The sequence below is a fragment of the Nipponia nippon genome, unplaced genomic scaffold (assembly GCF_047370975.1).
Source record: "Nipponia nippon isolate SJK-2023a ecotype South Korea unplaced genomic scaffold, ASM4737097v1 scaffold_3, whole genome shotgun sequence".
Classification (NCBI taxonomy): Eukaryota; Metazoa; Chordata; class Aves; order Pelecaniformes; family Threskiornithidae; genus Nipponia; species Nipponia nippon.
The window spans coordinates 57,185,666-57,211,020 of NW_028262347.1; the positions used below are offsets into that span (position 1 = coordinate 57,185,666).

The window sequence follows — 25,355 nt, forward strand, 5'->3', positions numbered from 1 at the left end:
GACCTCAAGCAGGAAGACTGAAATGAAGCACTGACCCAAGAGGTGAAAGCATGTCGCCTCCCTGGTCTCTGGCAGAGGAGGAAGCTATTTACAATTTGCTGAATATGTAAAATGCTTTTACCAGGTTGTTCTGCAAGGCCACTCTGACTGCCAGGGTGAGCCAGCACTCTTCCCCTTGGGGAGCACGTCTATACAGGAGTCTTAGACCATGCTCAGAATATATCCAGATGGTGGAGCTTTCTTCCTGCCCGAAGAGCAGTAGCAGGTAATGCCCTTATGTAGGTGTTTGAAGATATCTCTGTGAGGGAGGGAGAAGTCATGGATGAAAGCATAGCTCTAAGGAAGAGGCTGCGGAGATCCAGCCCCAAAAGAGTAAAAGTTTGAGCCAAGGCTAGGACGTATGTGAAAAAGCAAAGAGTCAGGGCTTGAAGTATGACTGTCAGAGCAATCCTGCTTAAAAACCCAGGCCTTTCAACCATGGAGAAGGAGGGAAGGATAAAGGCTGGAAGGACTGCGCTTCATGAGACTTGAAGAGGGATTGTCATTTCTATAAGACATCTCAGAGGGAAAATGAAACCAAGTGATAGCAAGTTCACACTGTGGTGTTGCTATGTGCTGCGAACGATGCATTACACATGCAAAGAAGGTAACAGAAACGTTAAATACTTTCTTGGGGTAACTCCACCAAAGGCAAAGGAAATATCCCATCTAGCATATGACTCCTTTGTTCTGAGCAATCCCCAGAGTAAGCTGAGGTTCATGTGCTCCTGTGTTTGATGGAAATAAACCTACATGGCTTCTGCAAATGAGGAGGGAGTGTCTAGAAATGTCAATGACACTCTGCAGTAAAATCTCAGGTGGAGTGTTTAATTGAGGGTTTTCAGCCACCTGCAAATTCAGAGACAAAGTTTGAATCACTGGGAATCCACATGAGGTGAGCCAGCACTAGAAGGATGTTTCTGCTTAGAAACCAAAAATATGCTGACAATTTATGTAGTTTGGAGCAGGGGGTGAGGGGCAATTTTTTGAACTGGCCTGCAGGAGATAGGCATGCCCACCCCAATGGTTAAACACTGACTCTGCACAGTCCTTCCCAGCTCTGGGAGAGATGTGTCTGAGGCCAGGAGTAAAGGCTGTGCTGAAATGCACATTGTACAAATCTGGGTATCCTGGACATGCTGCTCAAAGTGAAAATGCAAGTAGGTGCTAAACGTCTATTGCATGGTGGGAGATCTGAACAAACTTTATGGGAAATAATTGTTTTCTGAACTCACAAAAAGCAGTGGATGTTCAGTTTGCCTTGGAATAGAGCTGGGGGGAGCCCCTCCCTCCCCGCCATCCTGTGCAATCATACCTCTGCACTGTCTCTCCTTGGGACTCTCTAGCCTCAAAGTAAAAGCAGCATTCCTCAAGGTGTATTTGACCTCTGCTGTCCTGGCTCATGCTGCAGCCCACAGGGAGTAGGTCATCTTTCTGTTTTCCTCTCCTTGTCTTTCCCTTGTGATGGTAGAAGGCCAGAAGGCAGAGAGAAATCAAGGATATCATGAAGATTCAGCTTTTTCATAAGTTCTCTGACCTGAATGGACCAGCAGGGGTTTTTGTGCCACCCCCCATATGTACAGGTTGCAGAATTTCTCCCAGAAACTGGATTAAGGTTTACTCTCAAATCATTACATGTCCATTTGAATTTAAACTAGATCCTGTGCCAGGTGAGTGTGTTAGTGTTATTGGGTGACTGCTTCTAGAGATCCTATTTCTAGGAAGGCATAGCCATATAGGACAAGTAGTAGGTGAAGAGCAGAGTCTTAACCAGGTCCATTCAGCAGCCCATCCAAATGCATGTAGGCTTTGGAGATACACACCGATGTCCTTACTGGTTAAGTGACCTAGAACTAAACTGCACCTACTGTGTACAGATTTTATACTTCCCATAACCCATCCTAGGTCTTTCCCTTCTAGTCTTGACTTTGGTCTCCATGTGGGAAAAGTGCAAGTGTCTTCATAAAAACAAAATCCTTCCTTGTTAGAAACAACAACATTTGTTGTTGTTAGAAACAAGAACATTTCCTTCCAAGAAAATGCACTTACATGTGGGAGGCTTGAGGAATGAAAGAAGCAATGGTATCACATCTGTCACCTCTCTTCTCCAGGCACCACCAACAAACGTCCTTACAGCAAAGCAACCTTCAACCTTCACTTGTATAATCCACGGGGCTTATAAACTGCTTATTAAGTTCTCATCACTGACACACTTCTCTCTTTCCGTCCCTATCAGCCACAGGTGATCCCACACAGCCTCTTTATATTGGACTGCTGACACTTTTGGAGCAGCAGCTCATTTTTGTTCATGCTGAGAAAGTAATCCAGCATGACAGACCCTGAATCGGACAAAATCTGAATCCGAGACCCTGATTCTGAGAAATCCAGGTGCTGCCAAAAGCCATAAAATATGGCTCAAGAATGACTCAAGACCTTAAAATGTAGAAAGAGACCAAGTAGGAAGGCAGATGCAGAAATGGTTTTCTGTGGTTTCAGGCCTACTGGTTTGGGGAATTTACTTTGAGAGAAGATCTGCAGATGAGAATATTATCCTACACTGGGTAGGTATATCTCTAGGAACCAATCCTAGGCATATTTTTTGAGTGAAAGAGAATAACCTGCCTGAAAACTATGTGATCCTGCCACCGATTCTTGGTGAAAATCAGTTAGCTGGGTTCCTGAGATTCCTAGAAGAAATCCAGATAAAGTAGTTTGCTTCCCCGATATCTGCATTGGCCTAACAACAGTTTTTTGTAGGCTCTTAGCTTGCAATGCTGACAGCCATCAAGTCTTATACTTACGATTATCAGTAAGATAAAGTAGATAAAATTGTAGAAGGAATGGGCATCCATCACATAGTACATGATCTCCACCCACCCTTCCAGTGTGATCACCTGCAAAGACAAACAACAACAAGAGAAACAGGAGGGAAGCGGGCTTCCAGAGTTCACTCCTCAGTGTATACAGGCAGATACTGGCAGGGCTGTTGCAACCCAAGGAAGGTGAGAAACAACAATTCATTTCAAGGAGGCCAAATTTCCATTCCAGGAAATCAGCGTGGTACTGCTTGGTGACACTGGCATACTGTCAAAGCCTGTGAGATCATGCTAGCCCACAGCAGGAATATTTCATTAAAATAGTTCATTTCCCTGGATCGCAGCAGGGGAAAACCCGCAGCAGGCTTCTGTGCCCCTTGGACTGGAAACCACATACAGTTGGTGGAAAAGAAAAAAGGCATGGATTTTAGCCCCCGTCTGCAATGCTGGGAATTAAAAAACAAAACAAAACAAAACAGACAAAAAAAAAACCCCACAACTCCTTTGCTATAGTGATCTGGATTGAAGGGAAAACTAGTATAAGTCAGCCTGAAGGGCGTAGCTCATTTCAGCAAGGGCCTGGGACAGCTCTGCATCCCTCCTCATCTTCAGGAACACCATTCATGCATGGTGTGCACCCTGTCTCTCTTGCCAGAGTAGTTAAAAGGCCCTTTTCTCTCTGCAGCTGTATCACACCCTGCAGAAACTATCACAGGAGCACAGAAAGGTTGAGTTGGAAAAAAGAAAAATAGCTTGAGCCTTGTTAGGAGGCTAACTCAGTCTTACCTGAAATATCACAATCCAGGCATACCCAATGTTGTCAAAGTTGATGGCACCCTTGTGCGGGTTGGCGTTGCCTGTACGGCACACATTGTAGTACTGATTCCAGTTGACACACATGCCACTGATGTTGAACTCTTGACGGACTGAGTTGTAGTAATAATAATCGTCCTTGTCCAAACAACATTCATGGCCCCGCTCCTTCAGTGGGGGTATCTCATGACAGCCCATAATTCCATTGTCTCCTGACAGTGAGCAGATAAAGGGCATCTCATCATCTTCCTCAGGTTGGTAATAAGGGGGCAGGACAATGTCACCTTGTCTGCAAGGATAAAAACGCACAGTCAAAAAGTTCCTGTAACAGACGGTTTCCCATCAGTGACACTGGTGGAGCTGGGAGCTCCCATCCTGACATAGGGGCTGCACTGGGTAAGGGATTTCCAGGTTTACTGCCTCAGGAGAAGGGAAGGGAAGACAGGACTCCTGGAAAACAGGAAATTTCCAGGGTGAATCCCCAGTTTTCAGAGCTTTGCCTGCTATCAGATCACCCCAAGCCAAATTACACAATCTGCTTGCATGGAGACGAAGAAAGGCTAGAATGCAGAGATTTGCATTCTGATCACTCTCCCCATTAGCATCAAAGCTAAATCAGATGTGGTGATATTAAGGAAGTTCATCAGGCTTTACTGTGATGTGCTCATGTATGTAACCATTGATAGACATGTTTTATAACATTTGGCAGTGAACCTTCTGTACTTATAAAAAAAAAATCCAGTTCATGCATAATTAAGGTTGCACAGCTAAGTCTTCAAATCAGGAAATGCAAAGTTAAAATTGACTTAACCTTAACTTTGACTCCTCCTCGACAGTTAGCATTATGGGTGCAATGTTTCATGACAAGTTCATGTGCTTTCTTACAAATAATGCAAGCACCTTCCAAATGCATGAATAATTAAAATCATCTACGGTTGCCTAGCTGGAGGTGAGCTAATGATCAGGAAAACGAAAGGTGGAGATTTAAAATTTTCCATTAAACTTTATCTGGTGCATTCCTTGCAGTGCTATAATACACAACTTTCATGTTGCATGAATGCAGACTTTTTCACTAAGTGTCATTGGAAGAGAACAAGTGTTGATGAATAAGAAAAGAGAGAAAGTCTCTGATTCTAAACTAAATGGGACTAAACCACAAAGATCTGTCGTAACATATTCACATCATTGGTGAACTGGGTGCCTGCATACTTCATTTCTCTAGTAACGGTCAGCCAAAGATTTTCTAGTATCTGTCACTTTGCAGACTGTGGCCCCAATTCACTTTTCAGTTACATCAACTCTGCATGGATGTAATTATGCTCATTAAAGTAGTACTAGCCCTGATTTACATAAAGGACAATCATCCTAAACATTCGTTTTTCCCCAAGGAATATATAAACTCAGTAAATGGCTGCTTTAAGCAACTCCTACTCTCCAACCCCACTGCTGTTCTGCAGATAGTATTTTCACACTTTTTTTTTCCAATTTGAGATGATCTAAAGCTTCAGAATTGTTTAATCAGTCCAAACTGATCTACAGCTTTAGGTTTTTTTAAGCAATCTAAACTGGTAGGACGCCTGGGATTAGTAGATGGTTTTAAAAAGACATTTTAAAGCCTGAGATCTGCCAAAGCCAGAAAGTCAACAGGAGGAGTTGTGCCCTGGAACTGGTGCTCTGCTCCCCAGGAGGGTAATCAGAGAATTTGTGGGTAGGCAGGAGCTTTTCCACCCCACTGTCTCTGGGAAAGAGGAGAACTGGGCTCTGCAGGCTCCCCCTGACTCCCCCAGAATAAACATCAGATACCCGTAATTGTCCCCTGTGTGGCTCCAGGCTCTCTTTGAGAGAACCGTGCCCATGTTTCCCCATGTTTTTTTGTCCCATTCAAGCAGCCATTCTTCACTTTCAGATGCTCTCACTTCTACTAACCCAGCTGTGGGACACCTCTCCCGACAGCCCTCTGTCCCCTCCCCATGGCACCTCCCACGTGCAATTCTACTCCCAAAGTTTTCCAGTATAATTTCCCCATGTCTCTTCAAAGCCTCCGGAGGTAATGCACTACTGTCCAAACAGTGACCTCAGCTTCATCTCAAAGGTGCCAAAGATGTCCCTGGAAGTATCAGGCAGCACTATGGCTTTCTGTAAGACTCCTCTAGTTGTTTTTTGAAGAGGGAGCAAGTTCAGGAGAAAGACGGCACGGATGGCGTTTCAGAGTTTCAATGCTTTCTGGGAGTAGGAGCAGCATCTTGAATCCCTGGGCATGGCTGGAGGAGGCAGCTATGCTAACCTGTGCCTTCGTCAAATCCAAATGAGCCCTGGCATCTGTGGACCATGAAGACAGACTAAAACCAGCTGCCTGTGCCCTCCCTTCCTTTCCACTCCAAGACATGACCAACGCTCTGCACGGTATCACCCTACAGCTGTTTGGAGTAAGCGATACACAGAAACCCAGGCAGCAGAACATGAGAGCAAGGAATGGGAAAGAGAAATGTCCCTGGAAGAAAGGAAGGAGACGTCTTCTCCCAGACACTCACATTGTGAAGTTCTCCTCCATGAAGCAGCGGTTGCGGAGCAGCCCAGCCCACAGCTGCACCCCGATGATGCCGAAGATGAAGAAGACAAAGAAGCAGAGAAGAAGGACGTTTCCCAGCATGGGCAAGGTGTCCAGGAGCAAGTTCACAAGGATGCGCATGCCTGCAGGGGGAAAAGAGAACCAGAAAGAGCAAGTGTGGCATGGAGGGACAGAGAGAGAGAAAGGGAAAAAAGAAAGGGAAGGAAAAGGAAAAAAAGGAAAAGGAAAGGAAAATTTAGGAGAAAAAAAAAAAGCCACATGAAGATAAAAGCAGAGTGTCAGAAATTAATTACTGCCCAAACCAGGTTAGATTTATGATCATTGCCCTTTCTTGTCCTAATCTCTACTGACAGGCAGCCAGCAGAGCCTGCTGTGATGCCGTGATCTCTTAACCCTAGGCCTCTGTCTGCAGCAGCGAGAAGAAAAGGGAATGAGACTTTCGGTACCATCAGCTCCCTCACTGATATTGCCCCCTCTCCCTTCCCTGCAGAAGGACAATGGAGTGAAAACTCTGCCCAAAAGGTCCACGGCAACTCAACAGCCTCAGACGTTGCAGTTTGAAGACTGCATGTTGCAACCTGTGAGAATTGCATTCTCAATGTCCACGGCCAGCCTGCCTAGTGGGATGAACCTCTCCAGCACACACAAACTGGCATAAATTGGTCTTCTCAGTGACAGTCTCATCAGGGGACAGTCATGGAGACCACACTCTCCTCTTTTGTCTAGTCACCCCTCCCCAAGAGGGCTGGAGCACACAGGTAGCAGGCACAGCACCTCTACCCAGTGCAAATGTTTCCAAAATAACTTTTTTTTTTAATTACCTAATGAATTTTTTCTGTGGTTTTAGTTCTCCCTGGCTCTTCAGCTCACACAGCTACAAGTAGGGGTAAGGACAGGCTCCTTTCTCCGTGGAGCTAATGACTTTTCCTCTGCTCTCCAGGGATGGTGAAAGTCTAGAAATCCTTCCGAGCATCACCATACCGCCTCTAGCCCAGTGCATACCTTGTTCAGTCATCTCTCCTCACCTCCATGAAGGTCCCTCCCCCAGGGGCCCAGGGAGTTCCTTCACTGAAGATGTTCCATGTAGGCCAGCAAATAATTAACTAATTAGGTATTTATAACTAGTTCATTACTTCAGATGGCAGAGGAAGGGGAAAGAGGAGGGGAAGATAAGATTGGGATTCCTTGACAGCCCTTTGAGGCACAAGCTAATCCCCCTTGTGTGCCCAGCATCAAGTAATTAGCCACACAATGCTGTGCGTTACGCTCTATCTCTATTCCCAGAGCTGCTCACGTTGCAGAGAGGGAAGCGGTGCCTGTGGGGGGCATGCAGGCATGGGGGGCATGCACACTGAAGGGAGAGGGAGAAGGGTGCCTGGTGTGGGGCATCAGACTAGTTTAGCTCAGGAGGGAATGCTTCAGGGATGGATGGAGGTGGGAGAAACAGGAGTGGTATTTACAGGTAGGTGATGTGTAGGAAGGAAAAGATGCTTAAGGATGGCTACATGGGATCATGAAGAACAAGGAATGATAGCATTAGCTCTAAGGCCAGGCTGTGGAGCAGCAGCTAAGCCCTGCTTGCCTGACTGCCCAGCTGTATCGCTAGTCACCAGTTAAAGCAGTTTCTAGACAGCACATCAGTAACTCAGCAGTGCAGGGGCGCAGCTCCAGCCGTTCGTTGGGGATCACAGACATGCCATGAGTCACTGATAGCTTTCTGATCTGTCACCACACAAAGCCCAACAGCATGGCCACAGTGCCCTGCTGCCTGTCCCTGTGACCTGCCAGGCTCTGGAGCAACACTCTGCACAACACTTGGCTTTAAGGCCACACACCCTCACTGCAGTGCAGCGTGTTCCCAGCATTAACGCTGCTTCACAGCACGAGCTCGGTAGTTCCCATAAACTGTCCCGGTCAGTACATTAGGGAGAGCCAAGTGACACAGGAAGCTGTGCCAGCAGCACTGAAAGCAGGGCTGATGTTTTTCAGATCGATTGATGCTAGCTCCATCTCAGAGCAGAGGTAATGGGAAGAATGAGACTTTCCTTATACTGAAATGCAGAACAGATAGAACAGACATCCCCACCAGAATTTTACACACAACACCACACTTGTTGGGTCAGAATTTGCGAAAACTGATTTTGTCCGTGTTCCAGGAGAAGACAAGTAACTTGCAAAACTTGCTTGTCTTTTCCTGGGAAACATCCTGCCTGCCCACACATTCTCCATCCAGGCTCTCAGAGGAGCTACTGACAGTACAGGATTGTGCTATCCACAGCTCCAGGATCATAGCAACTGCCCTCATGCTAGGCGCTCTGGGGTACCTGGGCCCATAGCCCATGAATCGGCAGGTGGCCCCAGCACTTGATATCTTGTCCACATGACAAAGAATTTCAGCATTGGTGGGTTCCATTTCTAAGTCCAAACGAAACCCAATTTTGATTTTTTAAAAATCTCCAAGTTGAACAGAATCATCCTTCTCTGCCCATTGATACTGACTGCAGACATGAGATTGGCTCTTCCAAAAGCAAGAACGCTGAACCTACACCCATCCAAACATCAATTGCAATTCTCCTATAGACCAACCACCTCTAAAACAAATCCACCACTTCACTTTGCGCAAAGCTGCTTTTGCTTCCTGCCCTAAACCGCAAAGCAATTGCTCTGAGAACCCATTTTTCACCAGAAGCATCAATTTTCCATCAGGAAACAAAATGGATCTCCTCTGCTGAGTTCACCAGTTAGTAGAGGTACTTCAACTACTACTTCCATATGGATGAAAGGCACAGTGTAAATACAAGCTCAATACTTTTGTTCTCTCTGTTGTTAGCCTCCCCTGCTGCCTGCAATACTCATGCCAGAGTCCCTGAGCCTTATCCTCTGCTATGGCATTTTGGCAGTGCCTCTCCTGCACCTGTGCCAGCCCCTATGGGCACTTTGGGGGGAAGCCCTCGTAGCCTCCCCATCCCCTCCTGAGCCTTTGCAGTCCCCTGGACCCTGGAAGGGACGGGCTGGTCTGGCAGCCACGCTAGGGCATCTGCTGCAGTTCTCCAAGGAAGGACCCTCAGCTGCCAGGCATCTGAATGCTTTCGTGGGCAGGAGGAGATGAGCCCTACTCAGGCAGGACCAACAGAGCAGTGGGTTTCAGGGTCTGCACAGCCTGACTGGGAGCAGGTTGCAAATAGTCTCTGGTTCCTCAAGCACTTATGAGTTGTGGAAGAAAGAGGAAGAAAGGCTGAAAAGCCTAAGGATAGAGGGCAATGATTTACTGTAGACCCTTGGTGGCCAAGATGACAAGGCCTCTAAAGCAGCTGCAGGGCAACGGAAATGGGCAGAAGGTGAGGCAGGGGTGGTAGCATATTTGTCAGTGCAGCTTTGGGACCATCCTGCCCTGGAGAACTAGGATGCCTCTCTTTTCCAAGGGGCCTTCGCTGGACAAGCCCCCATCCACAGCAACACCAGTGCATCTTCCATGACAACTTCTGGAAAGTACTGGAAAGACGGTTCTTTGGCAAAGTCCTGCTGCTGCCTCCTTCCTACCTTCCACCACCTCTACCTTCCCCTCTGCCCCTTTACTTTTCTCTTGCTGTGCCTACATCTCCTCTCTGCCTCTGCACTGCTCCGCAGCGTACATGCACACGTCTCCTCTCCTGCCTCCCCACTGCTGCCTTTCCCCACATCCCCATTTGTCCATTACCACTGGCAGAGCAAAAGCCATGCTGGCTCACAGCAAGAAGGGAATATGAAAGGGACAATGACCTTTTCTGAAGCAGCCTTTGAAAAAAGGAGACGTTCCCCAAGAAGAGAAAGGAAGAGGGGCCGAGCAGTCTGGAGGAAAAGCAGGGAGGGAGAGCATTGATGAAGCAACATTCAGTAACCAAACAGGCTCCCAGGGCATCAAATATAAAAAGGTTTTGCTCTTCAAGGGGAAGAAAAGCTAGAAACATGAAATATTCATGAGTGCCAGGTGTGGGCTCTGAAAGGCCTTTTCTCTTTCCCACTCACCCTCATGAGGAGACCAGGGGAAAGGAGGAAACGGAATGGCATCGGCTATGGGCATCCAAGGAAGGATCCTCATGAAATGATGCTCAGATAATGCTTCCCTGCTGCTCAGCCATGCTCTTGGGCAAGGGGTGGGGAAGGGTGCTCGATGGGACCTCGCTGGCAGGGCTACTCCTGGTAGGATATCCTGCGGGAGCAAAGCCACAAGCACAACAGAGATGTGTTCACCGCTCCAACACAGCAGCAGACATCAGGGAGGAAAGTACATCGCAGGAGTGAGAAGCAGCAGGAGGGTGAGAGGAGTGCTGGGAGCAAGCTGTCAGAGGGAAGCACAGGGCTGAGCAAAGCCAAAAGATAAAGCAAAGTCACTGAACTCCCTCCTGGGTTCAGGCAGAACAAATCCTCTGCTTCACCCTGGTGGCATCCATAGGCCCTTCCTGACAAACTCTGCAGATGCTACAGTGACCATAGCTCCCTCCAGACACTTGCCATCAACCCTGATTAGCCTGGCCGTCACAGCTAAGCAGACTCGGCTGGCATGTGCCAGCCCCGGGGAAAGCATGGCAGTGGCGACAGCGAGTAGCTGGGGCAGGGCTGGGGAGTAGGTGAGCTCCAGGCAGCCGGAGCCAGCCACGCAGTGCAGGTGTGCCCCCCGGCTTACCACCGCCTCCCCCTGCTTCTGCAGCATCACTCCGTCGCTTCCCCTTCTTTCCGCCTGCCTCCTTCCAGGAGTGAGGACCAACAGCTGAGCTGATGCACTCCCTAGCATTAATCACCCTGAGATTTGAACGGGGGACTGACTCAGGAGAGGGTGAGAAACCCCGTTCTTTCTGTTTTCTTCTATCTCACCCACCTCTGAGGCTTTTGTGTCCTCCCCAGCTCTACAATGAAAGACAAAGCTAATGTGTGCAGAATCAAAAGGAGATAGCAGTTTGAGGCAATCATTCCCTTGCTTAGAGTAAACCAGATGGAAGAGAACATAATTCTCAGCACCCATCTTATCTGCATCATGGGCCAAGCCACCAATTATCATTATAACTGGAGCAAAAGCAAATCTCTTCCCCATCAACAATTGTGACGGTAGCTGGCAGGACATCTTGCAAGAGTACAGAGACTGAAGAACCGTTCTGTCCCTCAGCCAGGCCGCTTGTCCCAGCGTGCCTTCTTTCCTTCCTCCCCTGCCCCAGGACACATGGCAGTCCACCCAGCTAGCTCAGGGCTGGCAGGATTTTCCTGTGCATGTTCCTTTATGGGAATTTTCAGAACTAAGGAACCATTCCAGCAGATAGATGGTATTTGGGCAGAGAGCACGCAGGAAGAGCTGCACCTTTTTTTCTTGTGGCCGAGCCCTGTAGTTAAAATAAATTCAGTTTGTGTGCACAGTGCAAACTGGTGCTCCAACTTAAGTCCCTCTTGCTGATCTGAGGCTTAGCTATCGTTTCACACGTTGCATTTATTTACGTTAGCTAAAATGTGGGGCCAAACTACTGCAAAGAGAATCTAATCAGCTGCGTGTGCAACTGTAGATGCACTACCGAGTTCATCATTATTATAACCTACAGCTTCCCTCGCCACCCAGATGTTTTTCGCTTTGCTGCATTCCTCCTGAGGCCTCCCCTGAAAACACACGTGTAAGCAAGAGTTGCTCAGCTGGAACAGCCGGTGTGCAGCTCCAGATGCCTTCTTCTCAAGCTGCAAAGCCAGCCTCACTCACATCGCAGACCATCACCCCTTTCTTTGCACCAATGCAAGAGAAAACATGTCCAGATGGCTAGCCTGACCCAGATTAAATGAACCCCACAGAAAAACAGGTCCAGCTGACCGTACGGGGTAGTGAGAGCTCTTAAACCAGCTCTGCTGCTAAGGAAAACCTGTCCCAGAATCAAATGCAAAACACCAGCCTCATTCAGAGGTAACCAAAAGTCTTTTCACTGATCTCTCTGTCAGGTTCCCAGAGAGTTTGTACGATATGTTTAGGGTTGGGCGTTTTGCACTTACAGGCTGCCAGCATGATCCGCAGTTTAGGAGCACCACTCAGTTCCTCACCACCACCCCACTCTTGCTGACAAACAAAGCTTTCTAGCATCTCTGACTGGCTCTGACACCTCACTCAGCTCAGCCTATTGATGGCCTAACCTCCAATTACCCAAATCTTTGTCGCTCCTCAGCTGGACCACAGACACAGAAAATATCAAAGCGTGACATTTCCAGCACTTATAAAGCTTCAGCCAGTACAAAAAAGCTGTTGCTCATTTCCTCAGTAGCATGGGCACATCACGCCTCATCTTGGTGCAGTGACTTCCCTGAGGATACTGAGTCAAGTTCAAGCATTAAGTGTCCTCAGTCCTTACCTTCAAAGTGCTCCTCAGCTTAAGCCCGAGGTAGCCAAAAGAGAGACTAAAGCTCCAGGAAAAAAACTTGTTGGTTAGAGCTTCACCCTGCTGGGATAATGGAGCTCTCCAGAGAAGGTTTAAAGTGTACTGATGTAAGAAGAGCAGCTCTCTCAAGCTTGCTCCAAGGCTGTAGAAACAATTCCCTTGCGAGCCAGGGACTAGCACAGACCTCATTGCTTTTTGCTACGAGAGCAAGACGCTTTCCTTAGACGGATCACGTCAGGGCAACATGAGCATCAAAAAGAAAAGGAAGAGAAGGAAAAAACTACACCACTTAACAACACCCCCCAACACACACTCAGCTAAAACAACCACCGAAAAGAGAGCGCAAATGAAACCTGAGACATGCTGTTTTCCTTGCGGGGGGGGAAGATGAGAACACAAACACGTGGGCGCTGCATAGCCACCATGCTCAGCACACCGCCGAAGGCAGCTCAAGTACCAGAGCCAGGGCTGAATCTCAGTATTCTGAATCCCTCAGAACTTTTGTTCCTATCTGCCCATCAAATGTCATATGCATATCAAGGAAATAGGCCCCTCCTAGTGAGACTTAGCATACAGAAATGTCAGCAACCCTGAAAATCGTAATTCCCTTTAGCATGGTATATAGGAACAAGTCCCATGAAGCCCTGTCCTGGCTCACACCACAAGTACTTATTGCCACATTTCTTTGCTGGAGACCTGCAGTAAATTCTACAGGTAAACAGGCCCAGCTTTCATCATAGAGTAGTAAAAATCTCTTTATAAAGGATTTTTTTTAGAGAATATCAATATGTCAAAAGCAAAAAACCAAAAAACTCTTGGAGAATGCTAAAAGAAATACATACCAAGGTCAGGGAAAATTATCTTCTTGCCATATCATAAATAATGCCAAAAATTAACCGTGGCTCGAAGGGTCAGACTCTAGTCTCACCTTCCAAGCCTTTTACAGAAGGCAGGCGGTCTAAACAGACGCTGTGGAGTCAGCTCAGTCCCAAGCCTTCATATTCCTCAGCTTTGTCCAAGGTGCACAAGACCCAGCACACAAAATAGTTCCTCCCTGATGGGCTGGAGTCCCACCAGCCCTACAGAGGGACCAAAAAACAGAGCCATGCCAGGTGGAGCTGCCAGGTGCTTTGAAGAAGCAAGCCCTGAGATGAGGCCTCCTAATTGCAGACCTGACCCCAGGGTTACAGTAGCCTCAAGAACGAAGATAAAATCCAGAACGTTTACCTTGACACCTAAATGCTGACCCCTCTAGAAAAAGAAGGGCCTCGGTCCAAGCTTTGTTGTGATCCAAAAAGGAGACACCTCAGCTCTGCAGCAGGCTACGCCCTATTAGGGATGCTGTGACCCCAACTAAGGTCCATGGATAGCAACAGAAATCTCATCCACCACAGGCACTCTCACTCAGTATGTGCCACCATAGCACGGTTGGTAGCCACATAATCTGTGACATGAGCAGAAACGGACACAGGCAAAAGTCTCAGTCAGGAGTCCCCTTCTTCACTCTCTCACCCTTGCAAGCTTTGGACTGTTAAGTAACCTTGTCTTGGAGAGTGATGCCAGGTGTCAGATTATTTCTGAGAGGTGTCTCTCTGGGGGATTGCTGTTGTTCTGTTCTTTTTTCTAATACTTAACATCTAATAAGCAACACCTACTACCACCTGCTACTGTTATTCATTCACTGATCATCTTATTTTTTTCCCCGTTTATCACTGCAACGATGACTGCATTCACTTTCAGTGAAAACTCTATTAAAAACATACAGTGCCAGCTTTTCTTTCGGAATGGCAGGGGTCACCCAACACCAGGGACAAAAGGTAACTCCCGCGCCATGGCTGTGAGCCACTTGCCTCCATTCTATAAATACCCCTAAGTTCTTTACATATCTCTAGTGCTGCGTAAGTAGGACAGAATAATGCAAAATATTATGTAAAACAGTGTTAATGCAACTTCTGGTTAAGATTTAGGGGAGCTAATTTCCTCTTGCTGTCACTAGCATGAATCATGTTTCTTTCTACTGCAGGCAGTGACGTGACGTTAGGTGAAATGTGTGTGAAAAGGAGAATCGGGCCTGAAATGCACAAAGATCAAGAAATGTAAGGTTATGGTTGTAAATTGCCCTGCCCACACACACAAAGTGTAATTTGCATTAGTGTAATATGACATTATCTTTCACCCCATAATACACTGTCATTACTGCTCACATTTCCATGGTATCCGTTGCTTGATAGGTCCCATGGGACAGATTTTTGCAAAACAGCTCAGCTCCCATTTAGGCAGCAAAATACGTGGCTGGGCTTTCGAGAGCGCTCTGTACACTGGAGGCTGAGCTTGTTTGAACAGGCAGCAGAATTGTCACAATGGGAGCTGCAAGGCACTGAGCATTTTTTAAAATTCTGGCTGTGCAGGTTCCCCTAGAGGAGAAGGGAAAAATAAAGATTCCAGCAAAGGTCTCTTTATGACTGTTTTTCGGTTAGTTGGTTTTTTGGGGGGTTTCGGTTTGTTTTTTTGTATTGTGGGTTTTTTTTCTGTTTTGTTTTTTTTGTTTTGTTTTTTTCTCTCCAGGCTTGCTTTACTTCCAATAACACAAACTCTGAAGTGCTGTTTGCTAACTCTTGTGATTTTTATCAGGAGTCTTGGGATGCGTGGCATAAACCTTCAGGCGTGAAATCTTGCTATGACTTGATGATCTTGGATTACAGTAAAAAAAGAGAAGACATTTCTAGTCTTCACTACTATGGGGGGAAAAATAAGGGCTACAAGATCTAAGTTACAGATCTAACGGTCTGAAAGCCACAGGAAAAATAAAAATAAATCTGTGATTTTTTTTTCCCTTTTCCTTTTTCAAATCTCATGGTTTTAAACCCATCTGACAACCTACAAGCACACAATTTGTGACTTTTAAATACTAATAACAGTGAAATTGAGCAGACTGGTTCAGAGAGGGAAAGATGACTTTCTCCCATGATCTGTGACTGCTAAAAAGGGGACTAAGCAACATATGGTACAAAACAAGGCATTACCAGGTCTGCATTTTCTGCACCTCAGTGTTCCCCAGCTCCCTGCCATGATGCTACACTAACACAGGGATATAATTTTCTTTTTGTTTTGGTTTTTTTCCTCCCAAATTTACCTTGATTACCCATTTAAACATGTGGCAATATATTGCACACTGTGGAATGCACATGAAAACAGCACTGAGATCAGACAACAAGTAAATAAAATTGGAGCCTGTCTTCAGCGACTGAAGAATTCCTCCAGCACTACAAGATGTGGGTCTGTTACAGCCCGCCCAGTTTGTTAAAAAGCCCCAGAGAAGCATTGATTTGCAAACCCATCCAGCATATTTATCTGAGAGTCAACAGACTTTCTTTATACTAGTCCTTATGCTTGTTTTGGTTTTGATTTCCTCCCCTTCTCTCCCTCTCTCCACCCCCACTTTCTCTGCATTATCCTACACAGAGGTGCATCACGCCTTCGTGTGCTGTGCCTGGCAAACCCTGCCACTTGCCTCCTGTGCATTACTCCTTGGAGCCCCGCTCCTTCTCTGCTCTCCTCTCTATTGATCCTCATGCTGCTCTGCTCCCCCTTGCACTGTTTCCCTGTATCCTGAACACACCTTTCTGATTTAGGGCTCGACTGACTTGATAAAGAGCTGCACATACAGGAAAGTGCAACTCTGAGTTACATTTCCATCCCCAATCTACCCCCCTCTCCGAGGCAAGACATCCTTTAATGGCCTGCTCCAGGCATAAATCACATTGATCTCTTCAGTGCTTCGCTCCACTTGGCTAGGAGACTGGGTTGGGAAGGAAGGATACAGACTGAACTCGACCCCGTCAGTTGAGTCCATCCCCTGTCGGCTTTTCGCCATCCTTTCGCTGCCCGCCTGCCCGGGAGCAGAGCCTACAGAGAGCTGGCAGCTTCGTCTTTGAATGCATTTGAGTAACACATAGCCTGACCAGGGAATGAAAAGGGCTTTTTGACCTCTTAACTTTTGTGTATGGATGCTGCAAGAGAACATCACTCTTTTCCCTGTACTAACCTGCTCAAGGACTGTGGCTATGTATGGATAAGTCTGTGTGTGTACACATTTGCACACAGTTCTAAGTATGGTTCATGTGTCACTGAGATGTGATAATAAATATTTACAGAGCAGCTTATATGAAGAACTGTGGGTAGGGTAAGTTTAAATATTTGGAAAATACAACACCACCTGAGTTTCAGTTATCGCTTCACAAATAAAGCCGTGAGGGGAAAAACATGTACTTCCACAAAAGTCAAAGAGAAGAACACATTTTTGAAAGGGAATAAACGCTGGAAGAGAACAAGCAACAGTGCTCCTTCAGAAAGACTGAGGCATCTGAAGCAAAGACTCTGGGGGGCAGGGGGGCGGTCTTCAAAGAGGAATCTCATAATCCCTTTGCATTTCCAACTGCTAGGGCAGGACTGTGCCTATCAAATGTGCTTGCTTTTTGTCTGATCTAGCTGTAAATGAAACTGTTTTACAGCCTAATATATCTCAGTTAGAAGCTAATTTCACACACGCTCATCAGTGAAATTAGTTCTTCAAAAACACATTTAGAGAAGTAAATGTCATCACTTTTCCCCCGTGCCTGTGCCAAGCATGGGGTTCATAGCCAGACCACTGTCTTAGGCACCGTTACAGCACCAAACACAGGTAGCTTGGTGTGGAATACAGATTTAAGGCAGGCACATAAGTACAAAACATCTGCTTTTCCCATTCCAGAGTTCAGCTGCTTCAGACTATTTTTATATCGGTGCTTTGGTCTAGTGAGCCAAACGCAGGGCTAAGAGTTAGGAGATGTCAGTTGTATTACTGAGTCCGCTGGCGACACTCACTGGGTCTCACTCACCTGGATCGGAAACATGAGAAAGATTAAACTAACAAGCCTTGGTTTATATCTTTGAAATCTGTATAAGTACAAAACTCCAGCTATTTGGAAGCATGAAGCTACTATAATAACAATAATTAACAAAGAAAAATGGAGCTAGACCAAGATTTTCCTACACAGCACTTTTACCAGCAAAAAATGCTATTTCATTGAAATGGAAACACTTCAGTGTTGTGATAGTCATTGAAACATCATTTAGCAAAAAGAAAAGGAGGGCAAGAGGAGACAAAAGCATTTTTATACTAGAATAGCATAGTTGAGGTTTTCTGATTTTTAAACTTCTTTGTCATGACAAAGTATAGGGAAAAAAATCAAAAAGCTAAACAAACCACCTAAAATTAGGCAGAATAAAACCATATTAAAATAGATGGGAAATGCTTATTCTTGTTCTGACTGAGAAAAAGCATATTTAGAAAGAGAGAACTTCCCACAAATCTGAAATTCCATTTCCTGCACAGCTAGTAATAAGAATATAACATTATATTTCTAATGCCTATACCTCCACATAAGTATTACTGCACTTACACACCAAGTATTAGCACATGTATACGCTTTCTATTCAATAAAGTTGCTATGCAACACTCTGCAACAGACTCCTTCACTTCCGTACAGTGTGCTCAGCTGAAGTAATCTGCTTCCAAATGATGAATCAGTTACTAAATTGTAAGTGGAAACTGGAAGACATCAAACACAATGCAAGGACTCTTCTTTACATAAGACCAACATGACAAGAAAGAGTAAACTGAAGAAACATTTTCTGCTCCAATGTCAAAAAAACGTAATAACAGAAGCAAAAGAAATTCAAATGATCAGAAATTACTACAGACTCCCTGATCAAAAGCAGACAGAAATAAACAAAACCAGCCTCTCCCCCAAACCTTGTGCCTTGCCATGAGAAGGGATAAAAGAGCTAGCAGAAACAGCAATGTTTCACCTAGCAACCTGCCACACAATCGCAAAAGGATAACAACAGCAAATGGATGTGGAATTTCACCCCAAGCCCAGGATACAGACATGCCCAGAGCAGGAAGCAACTACCTCCGACGGAAACTTGGAGAGTATTTTTTTTCCTCTTTACACTTGTTCGGTGACTCGCAGGGCTTGTCACAGCAGCTCACCGCCATGGAATTGAATCACATGGTAATAGGACCAGAACAATCTCTGATTTTTTTGTTTCATGCATTTTCAAACAAAACCCCAAAAGGCAGCATTCCTGGGGCTGTAGTCAGGAATGCAAGAGATAAGCAGGAACACTAATGAAGGTGTGATACGTATTAGAAAACTAGGGCGCCTCACATTTTCTCTAGTACACTTCAAAGATGACATGCGAATGGAGGAATGATCAGGCGAGGCAGAGCCACAGACGACTTCGTCCAGAAGCAAAATCTGAAACGGTCAGTAGCACATTCTGCTGAGAATTGCAAGAAATGCAATTAATTGCTGATAACCAGTAGCTACAGATCAGCTCTAACCCTGAAGCATGGAGGTTTGAAATCTAGAAATGTCTCCACATGAGCTCTCATCCCTTGGACAATCCCATTTTACTTACTTTACTTACAGTGCCTCTTACTTGATTTGGGGCTAGAAGGACTTCCCATGGCAGCAAGTTTTACAGCCTAATTATGAACTGGGTGGAGAACTTCTTCCTTAATGGACGTTTGCCACCTTTTGGTTACACTAGATGCCCTTTACTACTTCTGTCACAATTGAGGTAGGAGAGCCTATACATCCTTTACACCACACATAATGAGCATGGCACACACAAATAGCATTTGTCAGCTCCTTGTGGGATATTGTTTCAAAGCCTCACAAGTCTCCCTGTAAGGAAGGGCTTTCAATAACATGTTAAGAATGAACACAGGCAAGCAGAATTTAGACATATGCAATTTGGGCATTTCAACTTCAGCCTTGCTGACCTGCCAAGAACATAAAATAAGTTTATTTAACTTATTTAATGGGTGATACTTGTTCCTCTACCACGTTGCTACTGTTTTCTTAGAGTCGTTCTGAATTTCCTCCTTCCTAATTTTCTAGCATCACTTCTTTTTTTGCTTCACGTAGTATGAAATTTCTCTCAAATTCTCCAGAAATTTCTCACTTCAGTATGTGGACTTTTCAAATGTTGGCTGATTATTAGAGCATTACTGTTCTTCGGGCACTAAATAATCTGCGCAGACAGACCACTTCAGCACTCTTCTGCTCACGCAGTAATGACTCAGGTTCCCAACCACTTCGTCCATTCTCCTGATAATAAACTGCCATTATTCAGTCCACATGGCCAGACTCCTCTGTGAAAACTGGTCCCTACCTGGGTGCCCACGTGGAAGCCTTTGAAATGGCCACCAGTGAACACTGGGCCACATTGTCCCATCACAGCCTTCTGAACATGGCCAAACATCTGCCTTTGGGATTAACCCTCCTGCCCCTCCCCAAATATCTCATGCTCCCACCAAGACCTCAATCTCCCTCTACCACCCACTGTGTTATTCCCCTCTTTCTTTTCTAGCACCTACAATTCCTCCAGCTTCATATCATCAGTACATCTCACTAATAGACTTTCCTCTTGCTTCAGATCAGTAACGAAGAACTTTAAAAAGACATTAAAAAAAGATTTGTGGCCAAAGATCCCATTAATTATGTTTGCTGTACCCCACTAGGTACCTTCTTCCAACACAGCTCATTCCCATTTATCACAAGAAGTGTTTACAGCCTTTTCACTAGTTTTCAACCCTCAAGTCAGTGCTTCCTCTCCCAGGGAATCCGATCTCTTTTTTTTTTTTTTTTTTTTTAAATTAATGGCAGGATGTCTTTCTTCCAAAATGTCTGCACGTAACCACAGATTTATGTAGTGAGAAAGATACATAAATGTTTAATCACAGAGTGGAAATTAAAACAGCATCGATTTCATACAGGTAAAGTTTTATATTGATCAAAGGAGCAGACAAGCAGCATCACGGCCAGGACAGTCAGGGGAAATTCAACGGCCCGTGCTCTGCAAAGGTCAAGCAAGATGATTGAAAGTGTCCCTGGTCCCTCTGCATGGACAGAGCAGGTCCCTGGTGGGCCAGTTCTGATGCTGCTCACATCGCTCCTCCCTGGGGCAGCTCCTGCTGGCAGAGGAGTGACTCCGGCTGTTCTGGGAGATAAACAGGAATAAAACAAGGCCTCGATGTTTTGTCAGTCAAGCTTTGCTCCTGACTGCTGATGTCCAACAATTAACATAGCAGACATCTACAGGGGTCAACTGGATATTGTTCAAGATGTCCCCACTTGACATCAAGGTTAAGTCTACCCTGATAACAGGGATCAGCCTCAAATTGGTCTTTGAGCACAGACTCATAGGACTCCTTATGAAGCAGGGAGGAAAGGGAGCTGTATAACATGAGGATGGTGCTGCCCTCACACAGACAGCCATACGCTTCATGGAAGAGGCAAGCTTGCCACACACGACCTCCGGGCCACCTCCTCCCAGGAGAGATGCCCCCCCCCCCCCCAACACCGCAGATGCATGCCTACAGCCAGGACCGTGGCTGACTCCCAGCCCTCTCCTCTCTGGAAAAGGGGCAGAGAAATGGAGGCAGGCTGGGGAATTTGTTCTGCTAACAGTTGATAGCCAAAAGGTTGTTCTTGGCTCCCATCTTTATCACCCCACAATGGACCTGTTATATGCCTGGGCGTGCACTCAGTGTCCAAATGGCACCAAATGGTGCCAAATGGCAAGGTGTCTGCCTGGCACCTTCCTGCCATGTTGGGCACACAGGACTGTGCCTCAGTTCCTCCATCACACCTTTCAGCACCCTCTGTCTCTAGCTATTACCCAGAGATAAAAATACACCCAGGAAGAGGGACAAGACCCCTTTCTAGAAGGGCTTTGCATGGAGCCACAGACCCTGAAATCTGCCTCTATAGCATGTCCAAGAAATAGGTGGCATCGTGAAAGTGACTTTAGCACAGGAAAAAAAACATATGATGCAGACTGGGAGGTCGGCTGTGCAAACTTCCTCAGATCTGGAAAAGAAAAAGGAGCATCTGAGCTTGAGAGAACGATTAGGAGAGCTCTGGCAAGGTCTTAGCCACTGCAGACAGCCTGATTAGGAAGATTACGGGGAAGAGTAAAGAGACTTCCTGCCATTCTACAAGACAGAAAAACTTGTGGAAGAAATGCCTAAAGTCTCACAGGACTGCATGTGGCAGCTGCTGCCTTTGCACAAGGGATAGCCAGAAACATTGGAGTGACACAGCAGACCGAGTTCAGTGCTCTTGCAACTCCCCAACCCCAACAGCATGCAACCGGCCTGCCAGTTCGCTTCCATCCACCTGAATACAACCACTGGGAAGCCTGAGCCACCTCCGTCAGTGTTTCCTGCAGTTAAATAGCAATGGCAACACCTGCTTACTCGCTCCAGGGTTGCAGGGAGAACAACACTGACTTGAGTACAAAAAAAAAAAAAAAAAAAAAAAAGAGTGAGAGGAAGGAAAGAAGAAGGAAGAAACAGTTCAGCTTCAAAGCATGGCAAAGAAGCTGGTCTTGTCCCCATCCTCTGGGAAGGGAGGAGGTGAGGGCTGTGGAGGGGCCACCAGTACAGAGCACACGGGAGCAGCGCGTGTGTGGCACATACCTCAGGGCTGCGGCACCTTTCTGGTTTGCATGCAGACCTAAGCTATGGAATGTGTCTCAGATCTGAAGGGTACCGGCAAGCAGCAGTTCGGCTGCTGACACATCCAGGCTCGCGCGCAGCCCTATGCCGAGCAGCGCTCAGCCTGGCTCATACACATGTGCCAGGTCTCAGCAGGGACAGTCAGCACAAAAGAGGGAGTACAAAGCATAGATAGGATAAGGAGGAGAGACAAAATAGCCAGTGTTACGCGCCCCTAAACTGTAATGGCATAAAAATTTTTCAGACAAGAGGATCTGGAAGAGCATGTGAAAGCCTAAGCAAACCAATTCTCCCTGCTTCCACCAGCTCACCCCTCTCCAGATCTCACACACATCCCTTTTTAAGGTTGCAGATGTTATCAAACCTGCAATGTCTTTCAGTAAGACCGAGGAGCAAGAAAAAACCCTTTACTGCATGTTGTTCAGCTTCAGCTCCTAAGCCATCAGCATAGCCCTACGTGAAGGATGACCAGGGCAGATATGCTAGAAGACTGTAGTTTTCCTGCCCATCCAACAACACCTCTTGGCCCCACGATGGGGAAAAGCCTGCACACTCAGTTTGCACCTGAACCCAGCCTGGAAAATAGCACCACACACATCCTTACTGATCACATATTTCCTACAACCCAAGCTGAGCAGGTGTGAGAGGGAAACATGACTTACTAGGCACACGGTTGATAGCTTTCAGGGGTCTCAGGACACGGACAGTACGGATTGCAGACAAGTTAATGTTTTGGAGATCCAGGGAGTACTCCACCATCCTGCAGAAGGGAAGAGAGAGAAAACAAAAAAAAAAAAAAAAAGAAGAAAGTTTAAAAGAATCCAAAATCTCGGCTTGAGTCACAGAGTCATCATTTCTTTATTGAAGGGTTTCTGGAAGTCATGGAGATGAAGCCTGAGTCTTTGGGAGCAAAGCTGAAGCCTCTGGGAGCCCTCCAGGAGCGGTACTGGAGCTCACGGCTCCCCTGTGCAGAAAACACAGCCTGTCCATGGGATGGCAGCAAGGCAGCGGGCAGTGAGAGCGTGTCAGGAGGACGCAGACCAGGAGCTCCAATAACACTTATCTGCTGCGACCATCAGTAGGGAAAGGAGCTGCAAGAAGATGCTCCAATGAGGACTGTGTGCTCCTAGTGGGGTGGACATTTCCCACGAGGCCAGGAGAAGGGGGCTGCATAGCTGGTTCTGCTGAGCATTACCTGCAGCACAGCAGGGTGCTCCCCATGTTCCCCTCATCTCACAGTGCAGGATGGTGTACCTGGAGGCGGCTTCAGCTAACTTGTTTTACCTCACATAGAAGCAAACTCTCTACTTAAAGCAGTAACTGCTTCAGCTAGCTGGGAAGGTTTCTCCCATAGCTGTGAATCGCTTCTTTCTGACACCAACCAAAAGGGGAAAAGCCTAATTTTAGGACATATGCTAGACCTTAGCTTTCCTAACCCAACAGCATGCTCCCTAAATAACCTCAAAGTGCAAACAGCTATGACTAACACATTGGCTTTGCTGCAAGAGCAGCAGGTGCAGGTGAAAAAAAAAAAGTGACCTGGCCCAGCATCCCTTAGTCCAGTGCTCTCCTCCTTGCCCAGTATGGCAAATGTCCAGTAACTTGCCTGCCTCTTGGAAAGCACAGCAAGAAACTGGATATACTAACCATTTACCCTGACCAATGATTTCTACTTAAGGATCTCAAAGCACTTTGCATGTTTTAGTGAACATACGCGTATGAAGCCTCCAGGAAGACATGGGCTGTTGTCACCAGCTTTCCCAGGGTGACCCTGATGTGCAGAGGGGATCAAGAGAGTGACAAAGTTGGCAGGTGCAACAGCAGCAGAGTCAGGACAGGAACTGCTTCTCCTGAATCTCTTCTCAGATGTGAATAACGAAGCTACAAAAAGCTCCCTTTTCCTTCCAACACATTCAAGAAATGGGAAGGGAACAGGGGCCACAGACTTTTGTTACTGCACCCCTTCTTAAACCAAAAACATCACAATTCCTATATAAAGATCCACAAGTCAATAGTCCAGTAGCTTAAAGCCCACCCAGATCCCTCTGCCCAGGAACCACCAAGGAGTGGATAAGAGAGCCTAAGTGAGACATCGAGAGGGAAACGGGGTACAGCCAATCTATAAGAAATATCAAGGAGAGGACTGGAGTGAAACTTGAGTGAAACAGACTGATCCTTCCATCGATCACCGTCTTCACTCAAAAGGACCTTGAAGAACAAATGTCTAGTTATCTATACCTTTCACAAAAGGGACTTGTCAGAGTGATACATTTTCAAACATAATGGGGTAAACCTGTCGAAGTGTTGTGATTATTCTCTCTCATGCTCTCTTTCTTTTTCTCCCTTTCCTTTCACTCTGTTCTCTCATGCACTTTTAGGGTAATTGCATGAAATAATTCTTCCTCTGAAATGCAGTGGCATTCATCTACCTCCCTAGAGCTGCCAGTTCCACATACACTGAGTGCAGAAGGAGAGAGGAGGGATTTCATGCAGATAATCAAAATATTCACACCCAAAAAAACCCGCAACCCAAAAAAAAACCCACCCCAAACCAAGCAACAATACCTAGATAGCCTACAGAAAGAATTAGTGATAGACAGAGGCTTGGGATCCAGTCAGATGAAATTTGGAATTGTGTATAAAGGAGAAAAAACACACACTGATATAAATGCACGGACATGAGGCATCATGCAAAGGACATAACTACATTGTGCAGGTGAACACAGTACAAAGGGCCTTAAGTAAGCACTGATCATCCTTGCTCCAAAAGCACAAAGCAAGATTGCCTCATCAGTGTGTTGTCACTCCAGAATTAGACAAACCTGCTGAAACTTCAGAACTACGGTTATAGGCAAAGCACCGTATAGACGTAACTGTATTGCTCCCAGGATGTGGGCTAACATCTCTTCACAGCACAGAGACCTGACGCATAGAGGCTGCTCCATAACTGAAGGAGTCCCTGTGTTGCAGTTTATTATAGGAGGTAGGTACACACACAGAAACAAAAAAGTCTCCAAGCTTGGTGAAGTCCCACAGAACATCCTTTCCTCTCCTAAAATACGCATCCCCTAGAGCACCGGGTTGAGGTCAGACCTCTGCAGGCAAAAAAATTACTTTTGAACAGTAGCAGAACAACCTGAAACACACTTTATCAGATACTAAAT

At 46.2% G+C, this 25,355-nt stretch overlaps 1 protein-coding gene across 2 annotated transcripts in view; it reads right to left on the reverse strand.

Annotated features, from left to right (window-relative positions):
• Window positions 1–25,355, reverse strand: part of CACNA1I (calcium voltage-gated channel subunit alpha1 I) — a 157,363-nt gene that overhangs the window by 47,841 nt on the left and 84,167 nt on the right. For both annotated transcript variants that reach the window (XM_087765188.1, XM_087765187.1), the window contains 4 exons: window positions 22,854–22,951; window positions 6,200–6,359; window positions 3,642–3,957; window positions 2,841–2,933 (listed from right to left, as the gene is read on the reverse strand). In XM_087765188.1, the coding sequence (XP_087621314.1) occupies window positions 2,841–2,933; window positions 3,642–3,957; window positions 6,200–6,359; window positions 22,854–22,951 (667 nt within the window). The remainder of the gene's footprint in view (window positions 1–2,840; window positions 2,934–3,641; window positions 3,958–6,199; window positions 6,360–22,853; window positions 22,952–25,355) is intronic.